Source organism: Protopterus annectens, chromosome 11.part0, assembly GCF_019279795.1.
Source record: "Protopterus annectens isolate FY-2018-M chromosome 11.part0, PAN1.0, whole genome shotgun sequence".
Taxonomy (NCBI): domain Eukaryota; kingdom Metazoa; phylum Chordata; order Ceratodontiformes; family Protopteridae; genus Protopterus; species Protopterus annectens.
Window position 1 is genome coordinate 205,132,609 of NC_056745.1, and position 18,150 is coordinate 205,150,758.

General features: G+C 42.9%; 1 protein-coding gene across 1 annotated transcript in view; it reads right to left on the reverse strand.

The window, feature by feature from the left end:
• Nucleotides 1–18,150, reverse strand: part of CDK17 (cyclin dependent kinase 17) — a 1,919,677-nt gene that overhangs the window by 197,550 nt on the left and 1,703,977 nt on the right. The window contains exon 13 of the mRNA XM_044087623.1: nucleotides 12,399–12,496. Within this exon, the coding sequence (XP_043943558.1) occupies nucleotides 12,399–12,496 (98 nt within the window). The remainder of the gene's footprint in view (nucleotides 1–12,398; nucleotides 12,497–18,150) is intronic.

Sequence of the window (18,150 nt, forward strand, 5' to 3'; positions counted from 1 at the left end):
TTATTTATTTTTATTTATTTTATATTGGATTACCGGGTTGGTCTGACTAGGCAATCGGGTGCCCGTTTTCAGCAGAGACCCAGAGAGAAAAGCTCCACGTACATGACAATCATAAAAATAAAACACAAATAGAAAATACAAAAGCTCCACATACATGATAAAAATACAACAATCAGATACGAGTATAAATTCATAGAGCAAACAATAGTATATCATTGCATAGTATGACGAGAAGTTACATAAGTCTACAATATATAGAGTGTACAGTAGTAAAGCAGAGAATATAATGTGAGTAAGAAAACACAGTAATACTATATTCAGTTATATACATTCATTTAAAAATACAGCACGTTATGGTAAGTTTTTTTGTGTTATGACCTGAAGAATATCAAGTCTGAAAAATTAAATGCCTGTAATAAATTTTTCTGACTTCGGACTGCAGTGCTTTGCCAGAAAACTACAATTTTATAAGAAAGGGCAGTGGAAGGGAATAGAAAAAAGAAATACACGTACAAAACAGGATTCCGTAACTAAGAAGCGCTAGTCCTGGGACTACAGACCTTCAAGGCCAGTAACCGTCAGAAAGGACACCAACGAAGCACCTAGAGACAGGAGGCAAGAGAAAAACTGCAAACCCCCCCCCCCCCAGCAAAATTATAACGTACAAGGGCACAGGGGCTAAACAGGGGAAGAAATAATCATCTAAAAAGAATAGTTTTTCTAAAATCTTACCATAACCATAGATGTACTTCTCTTCTATAGGCTCCAGTATTCATAACATGAGGGATATTTCCTTTGGAGAGGCAATTTTAAAGATGAAGGACTTCTTTAACTGGGATTGTTGCCAGGTTTCTGAGATTCAGAAAAGGTACTATGACCTCCTGCAGATGGAATCCCCTAATCCTTCAGCCATCCCTCCATTCCTGCCAGCCTTCTTAGATGCCTTCACCTGAAGGTATGGTGGGCATCACATGCAAAATTGTTACGTACTTACCATAACGTTCCATCTGAGTTGTTGCTTTTCATTTGTCTTCAACCTGTGGGACTTTGATCCGGCTTGGCCATACACTCCAGCACCAGATCCAAAATCCAAGCTCCTCCCCTACCCATAATGCCCCACTCTCTCTCCTCCCCTCAGACAGAGTTTGTTGCAGAACAGCACCAACCCCTCTAGTATAACAATATTATATCCCTGACCAAAAAGGGGGCATAGACATACACAGACACAACTCTAGCCAAGAAGGAGCCTATGGCTGCCTCTGTTCAGTCCACTACACAGACAAAAAAGGGCGGGGGAAGAAGGGAGGGATGAAGATAAATGAAAAGCAACAACTCAGATGGAATGTTATGGTAAGTATATAACTTCTTTATATGAAGTTGTTGTTTTCATTTGCTCTTCAACCTGTGGGACAGAGTCTCTAGCTACAACAACCTTGGGAGGCCGTCATGGAAGGATGTTCCAGAGCACAACTGAGCCAAAGGATGCCCTGCTTCTGGAAAGAATATCCAGTTTCTAATGTGAAATAAAGGTATGAGAAAAGGACCAGGTAGCAGCAGAACAGATATCATCAATAGAGAACCTAGACCAAAAGACCACAGAAGTGGATACTGATCTGGTGGAATGCGCCCGGATGGGACCATGTAGAGACAAACCTTTGGAAAGATAGGCCAAAGCAAAGCAATACACTCAGAAATCAAATGAGCAAGAGTAACCTTAGAAACAAGCTTTCCTAGATGAGGCTTAGAGAAAGACACGAAAATCTGATCCGACTTTCACAAACTTAGTTCTATGCAAATAGAATGCAGCTGCCTGTGAACATCAAGTACGTGTAATTTGTATTCCCCTTTGTTTTGGTAATTCGGGAAAAAAACTGGCAAATTAATAACCTGGTTAATGTTCGCCTCAGAAGCCACCTTTGGCAAGAAGGATGGGTTAGTCTGAAGAGACGCTCTGTCTTTATAAAAGACCAAATAAGGGGGCTTGATAGATAATGCCTGTAGTTCGGAAACCCTCGTGGCCGAGGTAATAACCATCCAAAAAGCCATCTTCCAAGATAAGAATTATAAGTCAACTGTGGCAGCTGGTTCAAATGGAGGAGAAGCCAATGCCTGTAAGACCAAAGTTAGATGCAATGGAGGCATTGAGTCATTGACAGGAGGATGGATAAGAAAAGCACCCTTCAAGAAGGCCTTGCAGAGCTTGGAAGAAGCCAAGGAAGCAGAATTCTCACCCACATGGAAATTATAAATTGCTGCCAACTGAACTTTAATAGTAGAAAAACTAGCCCCGGTATCAAAAATATAGGCTAGAAAATCAAGAATGGCAAGGACTGGAGCTGTAAAAAGATCCAGATCATGCTGAAAAGCTCAAATCGAGAAATGCTTCCATTTGCTAGAATAGATCTTCCTGGTTGAAGCCTTATGAGCCACAGTCAAGACCTTCTTCACAGAAGAAGAGAGCCTGGGAGTCCTGCCTATCAGGGAAACTGGAGCAGCCAAGCAGTGGGCTTCAGGCTGACTAAATCCAGGTGAGGAACCCTTGACAGGTGTGTGATCAGATCCAGAACCAGATCCAGGGTCCAAGTAGGACACACCAGATGAGACCTCAGAGTGGGGAACCAAACTTGATGAGGCCAGAATGGGACAGTGATGATGACTGAGCTCCCCAACCATTGTGCTTTCTGAATAAACTAGGGGACCAGAGGAAGAGGAGGATTAGCATAAAGTAGACCAGAGGGCCAAGCATGGACTAAAGCGTCTCTGGGTGACTCCCCCAGAGGGGGGAATCAGAGCAAAATACTCTCTGCACTTCGTGTTGGAAGGAGAGGCGAAGAGATTGCAGCAAGGATGGCCCCAATTTTCGACGATCATATCCGCTAATGACGGATTGAGAGATCACTCGTAAGGCATTAGAATAGACCTGCTCAGCCTGTCTGCCAGAATGCTGGACTTCCCTGGAATGTGCATTGCCACCACAAAATGGTTGGAAGCATACCTCTCAACCTGGAAACATCAAAATCTGGACAAGGCCCATGAAAAATAGGTACAAATCTGTACACTGATTAACATAAAATTTGCATACAAAATTACGTAACCCCACCCACTGCAACGGAATTGTGGGATACCAACTTTCAAACACATACTGAAGAATAGACAACCAAAATATGACACCAGAGTCCCCCTGCAGCCATTCCAATTGCCCAATGCCTGAATATTTCACCCCCCATTTACCATAAACACTAATGTGTGCATACTGCATTACTTCTACAATGATTTGGATTTTATTTTTACATTTTATAGCACAATGCACAAACATTAATAGATATCTGCTAATTAAATAAAGCATTACTGTCTCACAATGAAAACAGACTTGGCATTAAAACTTCTCTGCTCTTGAAACTCACATTTATTGAAACAGCACTGAAACCCACACCACATCCAAAGAAAATGCATCTGGCCAGTGGTGGATAAAGATTACTTTTGGGCTGTTTTCAAATCATTGGACCCTTGCACACAAAACAAGAAACATACACATGTTTTTTGATACACCTTCCTGACTTTATTAAATTATATTCCTTGTACAATACAGCACACTTGTTAGAGCGCATTTTAAATGTATTGTTTGACATTTTTCCAATAGGTAATGAAACAAAATGCATGAACCAATAATGACAAAACTGCCCAATTCATAACATTTCCATCATAAAACTCTACTTCCACACCCACACAATATATACATACATATATAATGACAGTAGTGTAAGCCACAGGCATCTTGCACAGCTTCTTGCACTTATTTTCAATTTCAGTTTTTTTTTTTTGGGGGGGGGGGACAAAAGGCCAAAACCAGGGACACATTTTAAATATTGCTTGTATAATTTTGGAAAGTTTCTAAAATAAAATGTTGTGTTACCACCATGCATTTCACTGCCAAGGCTTGAACCCAGGACCCTATGTACTACAGTCAGAGCAACATACCACTATGCCAAATCAGTAGTTTCCTGTAAGATAGGAAGACAGGAACTTAAATGGCTATCATTTAGTGAATTCAGTTCTCACTTCTCACCATAGCTCTCAACATCATAGCACAAAGAACATGGAAAAAGCCAATAATGGGGACAAATTTCAAATACTTATCATCTTAGAAAATTGCTAGAATAAAAGGTTTTGTGTTACCATTTATTTTCTGAAGAATATGAAGTCTAAAATTCAAATGCCTGTCAATATTTAGTGAATTCAACCCTTCAGTGATTTCTTTGCTACAAAAATCTGGAAAACCACAGATTTTATAAGGAACAGATAAAAACCACGAGGCATAAATTCACAAGTGGTGGTGGCTATGGACGTTAGGCTCTTTTTACTTTGTACCCAAGGTACAGGATTTGAGCCTGAGTACCTCAAGCCACCAGGTGTATTAAAAATGGGGCATTTTCACACACACCCACACAACACCCCCACACACACACCCAGGAGGAATGGGAATAAATCTGCATCGCAAGTGTAATGGCTTCCATTCACAGCTGCTTTCTGTTCACACAAAATGGCTGGCTCGCAAGTGCCGGGTGTACAAAATAATGGCTCTGCCAGAATAATAATGCAACTGCAGCAGTGAGTTATTTCTGTTCACACAAAATAACGGCTCACAAGTGAAGCCAAAGACAATGTTTCCCCGCTCTCCATTTGAACAGTCGGAATGCACTCACATCCATAGTGAGCCAGCCAGGGTGCACGTGAGCCCTTGAGCTCAATTCCGACAGGCTGGTAGCCCCGACGGAGCTCAAAAAGCGGAAAAAAAAATAAAAATAACAAAACCTGAGAAAAACTTGGAAATGAAGGGGCGCCACTCAGGAATCGTGGCACCCCAGTATCTGGACCCCAAAACTCGGTAAAAACGGAGTAATTGGGTATGGTTGGGAGGTATGGTCAGAATACATCACCCACTCCAACAATCTCATTGCTTTGCGGCAAAGGGCATAAGATCTGATTCCCCCTTGTTTGTTGATGTACCAGACTGCTGACATGTTGTCCATCTGAATAGCAACAGTCCTGGTAGGAAGGGAAGGCATCGAGAGCTTGTAACACCAAAAACACTGCACTCATCTTCAGGACATTGATATGCAAACTGGTCTCTAGGGAAGACCATGTGCCTTTGACTGCCTGTCCCATGCAATGCCCCCCCACCCGAGCAGGGAGGCATCCGTGGTCACCATGACTGAGGGGGAAGGAAGAACAAATGGGTGGCTCAGAAGAAGGCCTGGGGACTGAAGCCACTACTGAAGAGTGTCTCAGCAAACTAGGGACAGCCAGACTGGATACAACAATGGAAGCTAGAGAAGGGACCACTGAACTGCTAAGGTCCACTAAAGAACCGCATGTGGAAGAGTGCGGTTGGTAGAAGGGGGAATGTGACTGCCATGGACCCCAATGCCCAAAGAACCATACTTACAGGGGGAAGCTGGGTCTGAAGAATAGACTTTACGTGATGCTGAAGACACAATAACCTGTCTGTATGCAGAAACACCCTGTCCTGTATCATATCCAACCGAGCACCTATGAAGTCCAACACCTGAACAGACACCAGGTTCGATCTGGCAAGATTTTTCGTGATGCCCAGGGAATGGGCTAGGTGAAGAAGACAATCCCTGGCCTGAATCAATCGATGCCTAGAGGGAGAGGAAAGGAGCCAATCATCCAGATAGGAAAAGACCTGAAACCCCTGCAGCCACAGGTGAGCCGCCACTACCGCCATCACTTTGGTAAACACCCAGGGCTGTGGTGAGTCCAAAGGGGAGCACTCTGAACTGAAAATGATTGGCTCCTAGCCGTAAACGGAGGAACCGTCTGGAGTGTTTGCTCATCCTGTTATGATAGTACACATCCTGAAGGTCCACCAAGCACATCCAGTCATTCATTCACAGAAAGGAATGAAGGGTGACCATCCAAAACTTTGTCTTGGCAACAGACAGGTACAGGGTAGAGAGATCCAGGATGGGTCTTAAGTCACTTGTTTTCTCTGGCACCAACAAAACCTGGAATAAATGCCTGATCCAGACTGGTCTGGGGGGACGGAGTGGATGACTTGTTTTTCAAGTAGCTTGGCAATCTCTAAGGCTGCCTCCTCCCTTTGACCAGGAGGAATGTCCGGGTGGAGTTTCATCAGAGAGGGAGGGTGAAGGAATGGGATGGAATAACCTCTGGATATTATATGCAGCACCCAATTGTTTGTGAAGGACTCTCAAGCTGTTGGGTGCAGAGAGAGATGCACCCCAACTGCCTCCAGAGCAGAGCAGTCAGACAATCACTCAGGATGGCTGAAAGGGTCTGTTCGAGAACGAATCTCGAGACCCCTGGTTCTTCGAACCCCCTCTGCCAAGAGGGTGGCATCTGTCATTTCCCCTTTGCCCCTGGGGGAAGACGAACCCTGAGCGTCCGAGGAAAAACCCTGAGACTTCTGAAACTACATCTTCTTGACTCCATGCTGATTCCTCGAAAAGGATCTTTGTGGAGTAGAGAAGCAGATCCCAAGGTCTTCTCATCTTTCTCACTCTGGGTCAGAGAGTCACGAACAGTCTTGCCAAAATAGGGAGCATTCAGAAATGATGCCTTGAAAGGTTCCGAAAAAGAACAAAGCTGGAGGCAGGCTTATCACCTGATGGCAATGCTCATCCTGGCACCCTACAGACACCCTCAGTCGCATAAGAAAGCAGCCTCATGGACTTGTTAGAAATAGTAGTTAGGATAGCCATGCAGGAAGAGAAAACCTTCTCCTCTGCTGACATGGACTCCGATGCAGATTCAGTGACTGCCTTAACCAGTTCCCTCTGCAGTCTGATAACATGGGCCAAAATAATTCAGCTCACGAAGATCAAAGGTGGCTGAAGAATACATCCACTTCCTAAAGTGGTCCATCGTCCTAGACTCCCTGTCTGTAGGGTGGCCCGAGGGGCTCTCCTGGACCATCTCATTCTTTGTTGCTTGCTGCAACCACCATGGCATTGACTGAGGAACCCTTTGACCAATGGTGCCTGTCCAATGGAGAACTGAGAACCTTGTCTGGGTGCTTAGGGATGGGCTCAACCGTGTCCGGTTCCTTCCATGCCCTACTAGAAATCAAATCCACCAAGGGATCCACGGGGGGGGGGGGGTTAAGTAGTAGAAGGTCCTGTGCTAAATGCCTCCAAGAATATAGACTCGTCCAGGTTGGGCTTGAGGGTAGACCACCCACCTTGCTGGCATAGGATTTCCATGATGTCTCCAAAACAGACATCAGGTGGATGACCGAGGGGGAACCCCTTCATCCAAGTCTGTAGCATCAGTGAGGGACTCTGGTAGGGAGTCTAAGTGCCACCCCCTTGCATGTATGAGCCTCCTTGGGGGGCAGGGGACTCCAGGAAGGACTCGGAAGCTCTGGGGGATTCCTGAACAGGAACCTCCTGGGGCAGTCTGCCAATAGGCTGTCCCTTGAGGGGGGGGCAGGACAGCAGACTCTGGTCCAGAAACAGAAGGAGCCAGGGCGGAATCGGAGGACGAAAATGTCAAGGCTCTCAAAGGAGCCGAAAGATGATTCTCTCCACCACTTCGAAAGCAGAAGGCGAGTGGACCCCAGAAGGCAACCCAGCCAGAGCCAAAAAAGTTAGCAGAGCCTGCCAGGCAGGTGCCCCTGGCACTGAGGGTGAGTCGGAGCCGACCTTCTGCCCCTGGCACTGAGGGTGAGTCGGAGCCGACCTTCCCAGTGCCGAAGCCCTGAGGGGAAGGGACAACTCCGACAGCCTCGCAGTTGACAGTAGCCCCTCGAAGCCGACCCTAAAGTTATGGCTCCGAGATTCAGTCTGCTCCGACAACATTGGAGCTGAACTGCTCAAAGTAACTGTCAGCTTCGAGGTACAAGGGACCATCGGTGCTGATGCCTCAACACCCGGAAACCTCAGACCCAAAGACTCCAAAGCTGAAGGTTGGATTGGCGAAGGAGATACAGGGGAGGATACCAGACTATGATCACAGCTCCAGAGGGAGACAGAGCAGGCATGACTCCCAGCTGGATCTGGGCCCGAAGAAACTTCAACATCATCCTGTCCACCTCGGCTATGGACAGGCTCCGAGTGGACCAGACAGAAGAAGCCACTGACCCCGGCTGGAAATGATGCCGAGGGGAGACAGAGGTGTGGGACCTAGCCCTCAAACTCTCTGGCTCCAGGGATAAACTAGGGGACTGGAGTCAAGGAGAACCCCAGGCTAGCTCGGGCCTAGATTTAGAGGGTAGTTCTGCAGAGGAAGACTGCTTAGACTTGTGTCGGGCCCCTTCTCCATCCCCGGACTTCTTAGTGGGAGTTTGAGTCCCAGAAGCTGGGGAGAAGGAAGAAGAGGCCTTTGCAGGAGGAGGAGGAGGAAGTAGGCCCTTCAAAATAAGCTTATTGCTCCTGTCAATGTGCAAGTGTGCAGTGGTTGAAGCCCGTGCAAATTGAGCAGGAGGAATCTAAATGGGAAACTCCCAAGCACAGTGTGCGGGGGCATCAGATGGAGGAATCTTATGTCCACACGCCGTACACTTCTTGAACCCTGGTTTTGGAGTCTCGGCTATGGGGGCAAGAAGAAAAAAGGAAACCCAAGCATGCACACATGCACAAAAAATGTAAAGAGGGGGAAGAGAGAGATAGAAGTCGCAGGAAACTTTTTTTCTTTTGGAAAGTGGAACATCCAATGTGGGGATAGGAAAGGTAGGAGGAAACAGGGTAGTAAGAAGAAGAAGAAAAGGCAGAAACAACTCAAGAGATCAACTTACAGATACCCAAAAAAAGCTTTACAGGAGCTTGGAGCAATGCAACCCATTCTATTTGGAATGAGCAGCAAATGAGATCTGAGGGGAGGAGGGAGGGTGGGTCATTATGGGTAGGGGAGGAGCTTGGATTTTGGATCTGATGCTGAAGTATATGGCGGAGTCTGATCCATGGCGGATCAGAGTCCCACAGGTTGAAGAGGAAATGAAAACAACTTCAGATCATGAAGCAACCTTGGTCAATGATAGAGAGGACCCAAGAGTTCTGGGTTATCTGTTTAAATGCTGGGAGGGAAAAACAGAGATGAAGAGAAAGGGGGGTAGATGGGTTTGGCCTGAAAAGTCTGTTTCTGAGAGGGTGTGGAAGAAGAAGACTTAGAAGGAGCCTGTCTCCTAGCATCCCTCTTACATTTGGGTGGGAGAGATTTAGTTGCTTTCCTAACAAAGGTGGTTCTGGCTGGGTAGCTTCTCTAGAAGTGAGGGACGGGGGAGACAAAATTATGTTTAAATCCTGGAGTTCCTTCCCCCTTTTCCTGAAGAGTTTTAAAAATCTCTGCAGCTGCAGTGCCAAATAAGGCTTTGTTGTCCAGAGAAGCATCCATGAGCTTAGATTTGGTATCACCTGGTAAGGTTTGTAATCTAAGCCATGAAAAACTTCTCAGGACCAACTCCGCAGCTACAGCCTTAGCAGAAGCCCCCATTGCATTATAACTACATTTGACGGAGTGCCTAGTAACCTGGGAGCAGGAATTAACGATGCTGGAAAGCTTGGTTTGTTGGGAGACTCTGGACATTCTGACAGGGCTTTCACTGCATCCGCCATAACAGCCAGGGAATATATGGCCATGGGTGTCTGATAATTCATTGCTCTAACGGCCAAGGTTGCAAAAGTATACACTTTTTTCCCCAGTCTCTCCATAACCTTGCTCTGCTTAGAGGGAAGCAGGAATATGGAAGGTAAAAGTCTGGAGGCTTTATCTGCTGCCACTTGCATAGTAGCTGGGTCAGCCAAGGTTGCCATAAAAAGGAAATTGGCATCCTCTGGTACCATGTAAAATCTGTCAGGGTGCTTGGGGGCTGGGAGTCTGGGTACTTGAAAGCTGTAGTGAAGGCATCCAAGAAGGCCGTCAGGACTAGTGGGATGGCTGAAGGACTAGGGGATTCCCCATCTGTAGGTGGTCACAGTATTTTTGAATCTCAGAAACTTGGCAACAATCCCACTTAAAGAAGTCATTCATCTTTAAAATGGTCTCTCCAAAAGAAATATCCCTCATGTTATGCAAACTGCAGCATATGAATAGAAGTAATAACCACAAATAGAGTGCAACAAGCCAAAGAAAACTGAAAAATCCGTATATTCTTTTTAGAAAAGTTTTTAATGAATATACCAAACGCAATTCCAACAACACAGTTTCCAAGCGTTTTCATCCAAACCAATTGGACTTCATGAATAGAAGGACATCTAACAATACTAGACAAAAGAGAAAGAAATGAATAAACTCTCTACAGCTCGAGACACAGAAATCTTCCGTCTTACCACTCTGGCGGCAAATGAGATCTGGAGAGCTAGAGGTAGGGTAGTGCATTATGGGAAGAGGGAGAAGCATGACACTAGGATCTAAAATCCGGAAAATGTGTCTGAGTTGGATCCAAGGATCAGATCCATAACCCATCAGTAAGGAAGAATAAAAAGGACATCAGATATAATATTGACAGTAAACAATCCATTAACAAAAGAATAGCCTCAGCTATGTTTTAATAAGAAAAATATGGAAGAAAATTGGTATTAAATATTGTAATAAATGCCAACTTGTAGAGTTTTTTGGAATCTTAGTTTTCTCATGCAAGTATCTGAACTACTTTCTTCTAACATTCTTTAAGCACAGAAGTTTTCTTTTTGACTAGAAAATAATTTACAAGAACACACACATTTATTTGCCATATTAGTAAAGCCATCTCAATTCATCCAATTGTTGGTAATATAGAACTATATTGACATAAAATTATAGCAAATTGTCAGCATTTTTGTTGCAGTCTTGTCCAAATTTGTTTTAAGTCATACCCCCAAAATATGTAAAATTATTACGCACTTCATTTTTTTTTCTTGGCCTATTGTAATTGCCTCTCAAATGTGGAATCTTTTTCACATGGCTTTCACTGAAAAGGACCTATCAGCCCAAACAGACTCTACGGTCAATAAATTGAAATATATAAACTGAGACAGACAGACAGCCAGACACACACACAAAATACATAACAAATATTAACATGGAGTTACAGCAGTTAAGCTTCTCAAAGGCCAGTATGTTATAGGCCTGAAAAATCAAATTTGCAACCCTCGTGTATGTACAACAACTGAAGTCTGAAACAGCTTTGGCAACAGAGGACAGAATAGCAATTATGACTGGCACCTAAGGTGGTGGGCTGCAGAGTAGGCTATGGTTAAAATATTATGAGAAGTCCAGTGGTGTCTGAAGAAATTTTCTTTCATTGCCAAAACTATTCGTTTTGATCAATTCTTAGCTGTAAATTTTAATCTTGTGTTGGTAGGATGCAGGCTTATTTGAGTTACTTGTCCATATCTCATATTCCTTGTCTAATGCCATCATTTAGCCAACTCATTGATCTGTATTCCACTTGAATGGTCCAAACAGGAGCTATGAAAGTCAGCAAATTTACCAAAGTATTACAAATCAAAGGCCCTTCTAAGCATTACTGAAGTCAGGCTTACTGCAACATAACTTTGAAATCACATCTTACTGATGCTGGTACAATTTACGGTGGAAGAGAAGAAAAATATTTTTAGGCAGTGTTTTCCCTTATATCCCTTAATGTAGGAGCTCTGCCCCCATACCCAGAGTCTCTAAACTGAATTACTCTGATAATATATCAACTCAAAGAAAAGGTCTTTTCTCCAAGTACTGAAATCTCAGAGGTTGTACAATTAAAGATGAAGTGTAGGGGCAGAGCATCACACTGGGGGAGTGGAGAGGAAGATCCTTCCTCCAAGTGGTGCAAAATGAGAGGTACTATATTTAAAAATGAGGGTGTAGGGGGCAGAGCCCATAATTGGGAATTGCAATTGGTAAAGCATTTAGAACCTCATGTATTTGGTACAGCATTAAGAACCCCATGGTGAAGCAGGTCAATCTTCTCCCCCACTACAGCAGGGGAGGGGGACAGGGGTCATCTAATCCACTCTCATTGCCAGCATGTTGGCAAAGGCACAGACAATCATAGGTGCCTGGATGATGGCCCTCTATGTTGATCTTGCCCCCACACTGGAGACACCTACAAAGAGGGAATGGACAGCATCAAACTGGGGGAAGGCTGGCATGGAGGCAAACGGTACCTAGAAAAAATACTACGGTGCACAAAAAGTAAATGCTGAAACTCACACAGGGAAAGTAACTAAAAGAGAAACTGAAACAGACATCAGTACTGTCACATGCAATATCATCAAGGTGATGCCGGAATGTAAGCATAAAAAAATCATTCTGTTTTGTATACATTACAGAAGCAATTGTTCATATTATACTAACATCAACTGTATAGAATCAACTTTAAATGGCTCCACAAACTATGTTGTTTTACTTCATATTCATATACAGCATCATATATTTACCTAAAAGTCTAAATATTAAGTGCAATTCATCTTCAACTGTGCTTCCAGGAAACAACGGCCTTCCGGCTGCCATTTCGAAAAATATGCAACCCACTCCCCTAAATTTAAAAAAAAAAAAAAAAAAAAAAAGAAAGCGAGAGAAATTAAAGTAAAACAAAACAGGATGAATCTTAAGTCATTAAATATATATGTGTGTGTGTGTGTGTGTGTGTGTGTGTGTGTGTGTGTGTGTGTGTATATATATATATATATACACACACACACACACACACACACACACACACACACACACACACACACACACACACACACACACACACACACACACACACACAAAACTTGACTTTTTAACAGAATAAAATAATTCTCTGATTAGCTAAAACTGAATCATGCACTGCCAGTCTTCACAAAGTCAGTGCTGGATCAAAAGGAAAATCAAAAAAGCAGTACAATAGCAAATGCACAACTGTAAAATACACACACTTCAAAGTATAAAATTAATGTTCAGCTTATCAATATCCTTGCTGTACTGTTGAGAAAAATCATCTGTTCCTAACAGGAAGTTTCAACAAACAAAGATGAAAACTAGTGAACTCAGGAGTGTTTTAGGAAGGCAACAGTTAAGTCCCTTACTATATCATAGCTAATGTCTCATACAAATCCAGAGCTCATACAAACATCAGAATTCATGCTACATTAAGTGGCACAAACTACCATATGGATGAGCAGCAGTGTCTTCTCAAATAACCCGCTCCTAGTACTTTTTATCACATTTTTACCAACAAAACCACAGAAAGTACAGTTGTGTAAAATCTTACCATAACAGTAGATGTCCTTTTCTTTACTGTTGCAGTATGCTTTACAACAGGGATCCCCTGCCAAGGGTAGCCCGCCATCCAGCCAATATAAGAAAACCTTTCAACTGTAATAGGTACATCGTACGTCACACATGTTCCCCACACACAGCGTAGGGCATAAAGGTGAGGCATAAACGTACCATCCTCAGAATTGAAAAGCCCCAGGAGGAATGACTCTAAGAAGGCAAAGATGTAACAAGTACATCCAGAAGGAGAAAAGGAATGGGGAAGGAGGGAGGGAGCAAATACTGCAACAGTGAAGAAAAGGACATCTACTGTTATGGTATGATTTTACCCAACTGTACTATGTCCTTCCATATCACTGTTGCAGTATTCTTTATAATAGGGTGAATACAGAAGTTCAAGAGGAAAGTTGGGAGGAGAAAAGCCCAGCAGAGCCCTGAAGAAAACCATGTTGGATAACCATGGCAAAACCAACTCTAGTCCTAGAAACAACATTTAACTTGTAGTGCTTGGTAAAGGTATGCACATCAGTCCATGTAGTTGCCTCAAGAATACAATTAGTATCCAAATATTTGAAAAAACACCAGAAGAGGCCACAGCCCATTTAGACTGAGCCTTAACAGAAGAAGGAAGGCTTTTCCCATGAAGGGAATAACAAAAGGAAATGGCTTTAGATATCCAGGAAGAAATGGTTTTCTGGGAAACAGCAAAACCTGAAGACCTATGACGAAAGGAAACAAAAAGCTGCTCAGATTTATGAATGGCTTTAGTTTTACCCAAATGTGCGAGTTGTCTATGCAAATCCAAGGTGTGAAGACCCTTCTCACTAGCAAATTGTAGAGTAGGGGAAAAAGTGGGCAAATGAAAACATTGATTAAGAGACAACTCATTAACCACCTTAGGCATAAAAGGATTAGTACGGAGAGACACCCTGTCCTTATGAAAAAGCAAAAAAGGAGGAACAGCCATAAGGGCTTGCAGCTCAGACACCACTCTAGCTGACATAAGGGTAAAAAGGAGAACAGTCTTCCAAGAACAATATTGTAAGGAAGTTGAAACTACAAGCTCAAAAGGAGCCTAAGTCAATTTTTCCAAAACAACACATTCAACTAAGTTTTCTACAAGTGTGTATTGCATGCCAACAGAAATGTGGAAACTGGGATTCTGTATTCTAATGTAGATACAAGTACACTCCTTGAAATGACTAGGTGTGCTTCTTAGCATAATTTTAATTGTGAGAGTCGTGTGCACCCATTTCTCAATGTGCATTTTTAATGACAGAGAAGGATCAAGAAATGAGGGCAATATATTTTTGCTGAGCCACCATGGTAATGGTGTTGCCTAAAGAATCCTTGAAAATAAGTTTAGTATTGCATGTCCAGGGAGAAGTGGCAGCATTATTTGACTGTCTCTGTGTGGGAGCAAACAGTATTGTATCTAATTTCTTGGTTGATTTGTTTATACACATACGTAGTTCACTGAAGTCAACGTTTACCATTTTAATGACCCATCAGACCTAATTAGCAGTGCATCTATCATAAGAGTATAGCATTAGTTCAAGTGAGGAAAGTTCTGCAGAGAAATCATTAATAAATTGTAAAGAACACATAGGCCTAATACTGACCCCTGTGGTACACCAAAATTAATTACTCCTGTGTCATATAAGATAACAGGCCAGACCGACTTGTAAGTTTTATTCTGTAAGCAGCTCTTAAAACCTGGCAACAGTATTAGGCCCTTGTGTATTTTAAGTACAATGGAGTGATCTACAGTTTTAAAGGCTCTGGTTCTCTCTTTGAACACACCAGCTGTAATATGTTCACCGTTTAGGTTCTGGTAGATTTTATACCCATATACAGAGCAGTTGCAATTCCACATTTTTTTTGACAGTGAACACCTGCTTATCTATGAATATTTCAAAATTTTTTTCATTTGACACCATTTTTTATTGTTCATTATAAGCAGAATTATATTTTCCTATATTTTAGTCAAAAACATTTATTCCTATCATAACAACTTTCATAATTCTATTTATAACGGAATATTCAACATTGTCTGCATTAGCAATAAACACTACCCAAACAGAAATCAAAGCTCCCTGATGATCCCTTCTGGTGTTAATTATTAGTTATGTACTAACCATAACTTGGCATCTGTGTTGTCCATTTTCATTCTTCTTCACAAATGGGTATGGATCAGACCTCAGATCTGATTTTGCCTCAAACATTAGATTTCAGATCCAGCTCTCAGGCCCCTCCCTCTACCCATAATGCCCAATTCAGTCCCCATTACCTCCAATCGAGTTTGTTGCCTAATCTCCCACTTCTCCAAGAAAGACAAGAATAAACAGAAGAAAAGAAACGGCTCAAACCTGGAACTGTAAGGTTCCAAACACAGTCTAATAAATACTTCCAGAAGCAACATGGATGTGGGAAGTGAGGAAGAATGAAAATGGACAACACAGATGCCAAGTTATGGTGGGTACATAACTAATAAATCTGATGTTGTTCTTATCATTCTTCCTCACAAATGGGACAGAGTCCCCAGCTACATAACCCTCAAAAGAGGGCCTCATGGAAGGACATGCCAGAGAACTGTTGAACCAAAGGAAGCTCTGCTTCTGGATATCATGTCCAACTTGTAATTATTGACCAAGTAGCTGCAGCACAGATGTTGTCAATGGAGGTCCTTAAGCAAAAAGCTGATGAAGCAGCCATGGACCAATTTGAATAAGCTTGAGAAGGTTTTTCGCAAATTTAGTCCTTTTTCAGAATAAACCAGGGAAATGCAGTCAGCAATCCACTTTGCTAGAATAAAGATTAGCTGTGTAAAATCTTACCATAACGACAGATGTCTTCTCTTCAATGTTGCAGTACTTTTTACATGAAGGAGTTGCCTGCCACAATGACCTCAACTTCAGCCAGTATACAAAAGACTTTTACTACTTAGAGGTGCGTGGTACATCTTATGTAGGTTGGTGTCGTATGTAGGCCAAAAAAGTGACGTATGCAGCCACCATCCTTAGAAATGAGTGCCCCAGGAGGAATGCCCCTCTAAGGGAAGTATGTAGGCCAAGCACATCCAAGGAAGAATAAAGTCGGGGGAAGGAGGGAGGGATGGAATACTGCAAAAGACAAAAGAAGGCCATATATCATTATGGTAAGATTTTACACAACTAATCTATGTCCTTCTATTCCTCTGTTGCAGTATTCTTTACATGTGGGAGAATACCAAAGCTCATGTGGAAAGGGAGGAGGTGGGGGCAGTGGAGCTCTCTATGAAACCATGGAGAATAGCTCTGGTGAATTCTGCCCTAGATTTGGAAATGTCTAGTTAGTAAGGTTTGGTGAAGATATGGACTGAAGACCAGCAGCTTCCTCCAGAAAGGAGTTAATGTCCAGTCCTTTGAAAAAGGCACCAGAGGAAGCAACAGCCCTGGCAGAGTGTGCCTTAACAGGAGAAGGGAGTCTCTTTCCATGGTGATTATAGCAGAAAGAAATAGCTTTAGACATCCAGCTGGAAATAGTGTGTTTAGAGACAGGAAGTCCTAAACCTCTTAGGTGAAATGAGACATTCAACTGGTCGGATTTCCTGATGTTCTTTGTTTTATCAAAGTAGAACCTAAGCTGCCTGTGCACATCCAAAGTGTACAGAATCTTCTCTGCAGAGTTCTGTGGAGAAGGGAAAAAGGTAGGTAAAAGAACTGACTGGGTGAGGGATAACTCATTTACCACTTTAGGCATAAAGGACGGGTTGATGCAAAGAGACACACTGTCTCTGTGGAACACCAAGAAAGGAGGAGAAGCCATAAGGGCATGGAGTTCAGAAACCCTTCTGGGTGAGGTTAATGCAAGTAGTAAAACAGTTTTCCAGGAGCAGTATTTCAAGGAAGCAAAAGGAGCTAGGGTCAGTTTCTCCAATACAAAGTTAAGATCTCAGGCGGTTGGAAAAGGCTTGAGGGGTCTTATTTGAAGGAAGCCTTTTAAAAAGAAGTTATGTACTTACCATAATGTTCCATGTTTGTAGTCCATCTTGCCTTCATTCTTACTGGTTGGGCTCGGAACAGATGCTTGGTTCCGACTCGGCTGCATTCTAAAGCTTAGTCTTCCACTTGGCTCGTGGCTGAACACCCTATCCCACGATGCACTGGTGTGCTACCTCAGATATTGTTTGCCGATACTTCTAGCAAGTATCAACTTGTACAGCATTATAAGACATTACAGAGAGAGTGAAAGTCAGAAAACTTCCTTGGTAAAAGGAAAAAAATTCCTCTCGGTCCTCCAGAAACTCTAGGCTGGAGGAAGGAGGGTGGGATGTAAGAATGAAGGCAAGATAGACAACAAACATGGAACATTATGGTAAGTACATAACTTCTTTATGTTATTTTGTCCCATCTTGCCTTCATTTTTACTGGTTGGGACAGCGTCCCTAGCACCATATATCCTGGGTGGCTCACGGGAGTATATTTTTCAGGACAGTGGAACCAAAATAGGCGGCCATGTCTACCTTGTAATGAGTAATGAAGGTGTGAGGTCTGGCCCACGTATCTGCAGCCAAAATATTATCTAGTGGCAGTCTAGCCTGAAACGCAGATGAAGTTGCAATCACCCTTGTGGAGTGACCTTTGATTCAAAAGGGGAGATGTATAGTGTTAGAAGTGCATATAAATGTGATACAATTTGAAAGCCATCTTGAAAGTGTGACCTTTGAAACAAGGTCACCTTTTCAGCCTCTGAAAAGGAGATAAAACAGCTGATCAGACTTCCTGAAAACTTTAGTTCTGTGTAAACAGAAGCAAAGTTGTCTATCTACGTCCAATTGATGGAGTGCGTATTCTACCTTGTTGCTATGATTGGGGAAAAAACTGGAAGCTCAATAGCTTGATTAAGATTAGCTTCAAAGCACACCTTTGGTAAGAAAGATGGATTAGT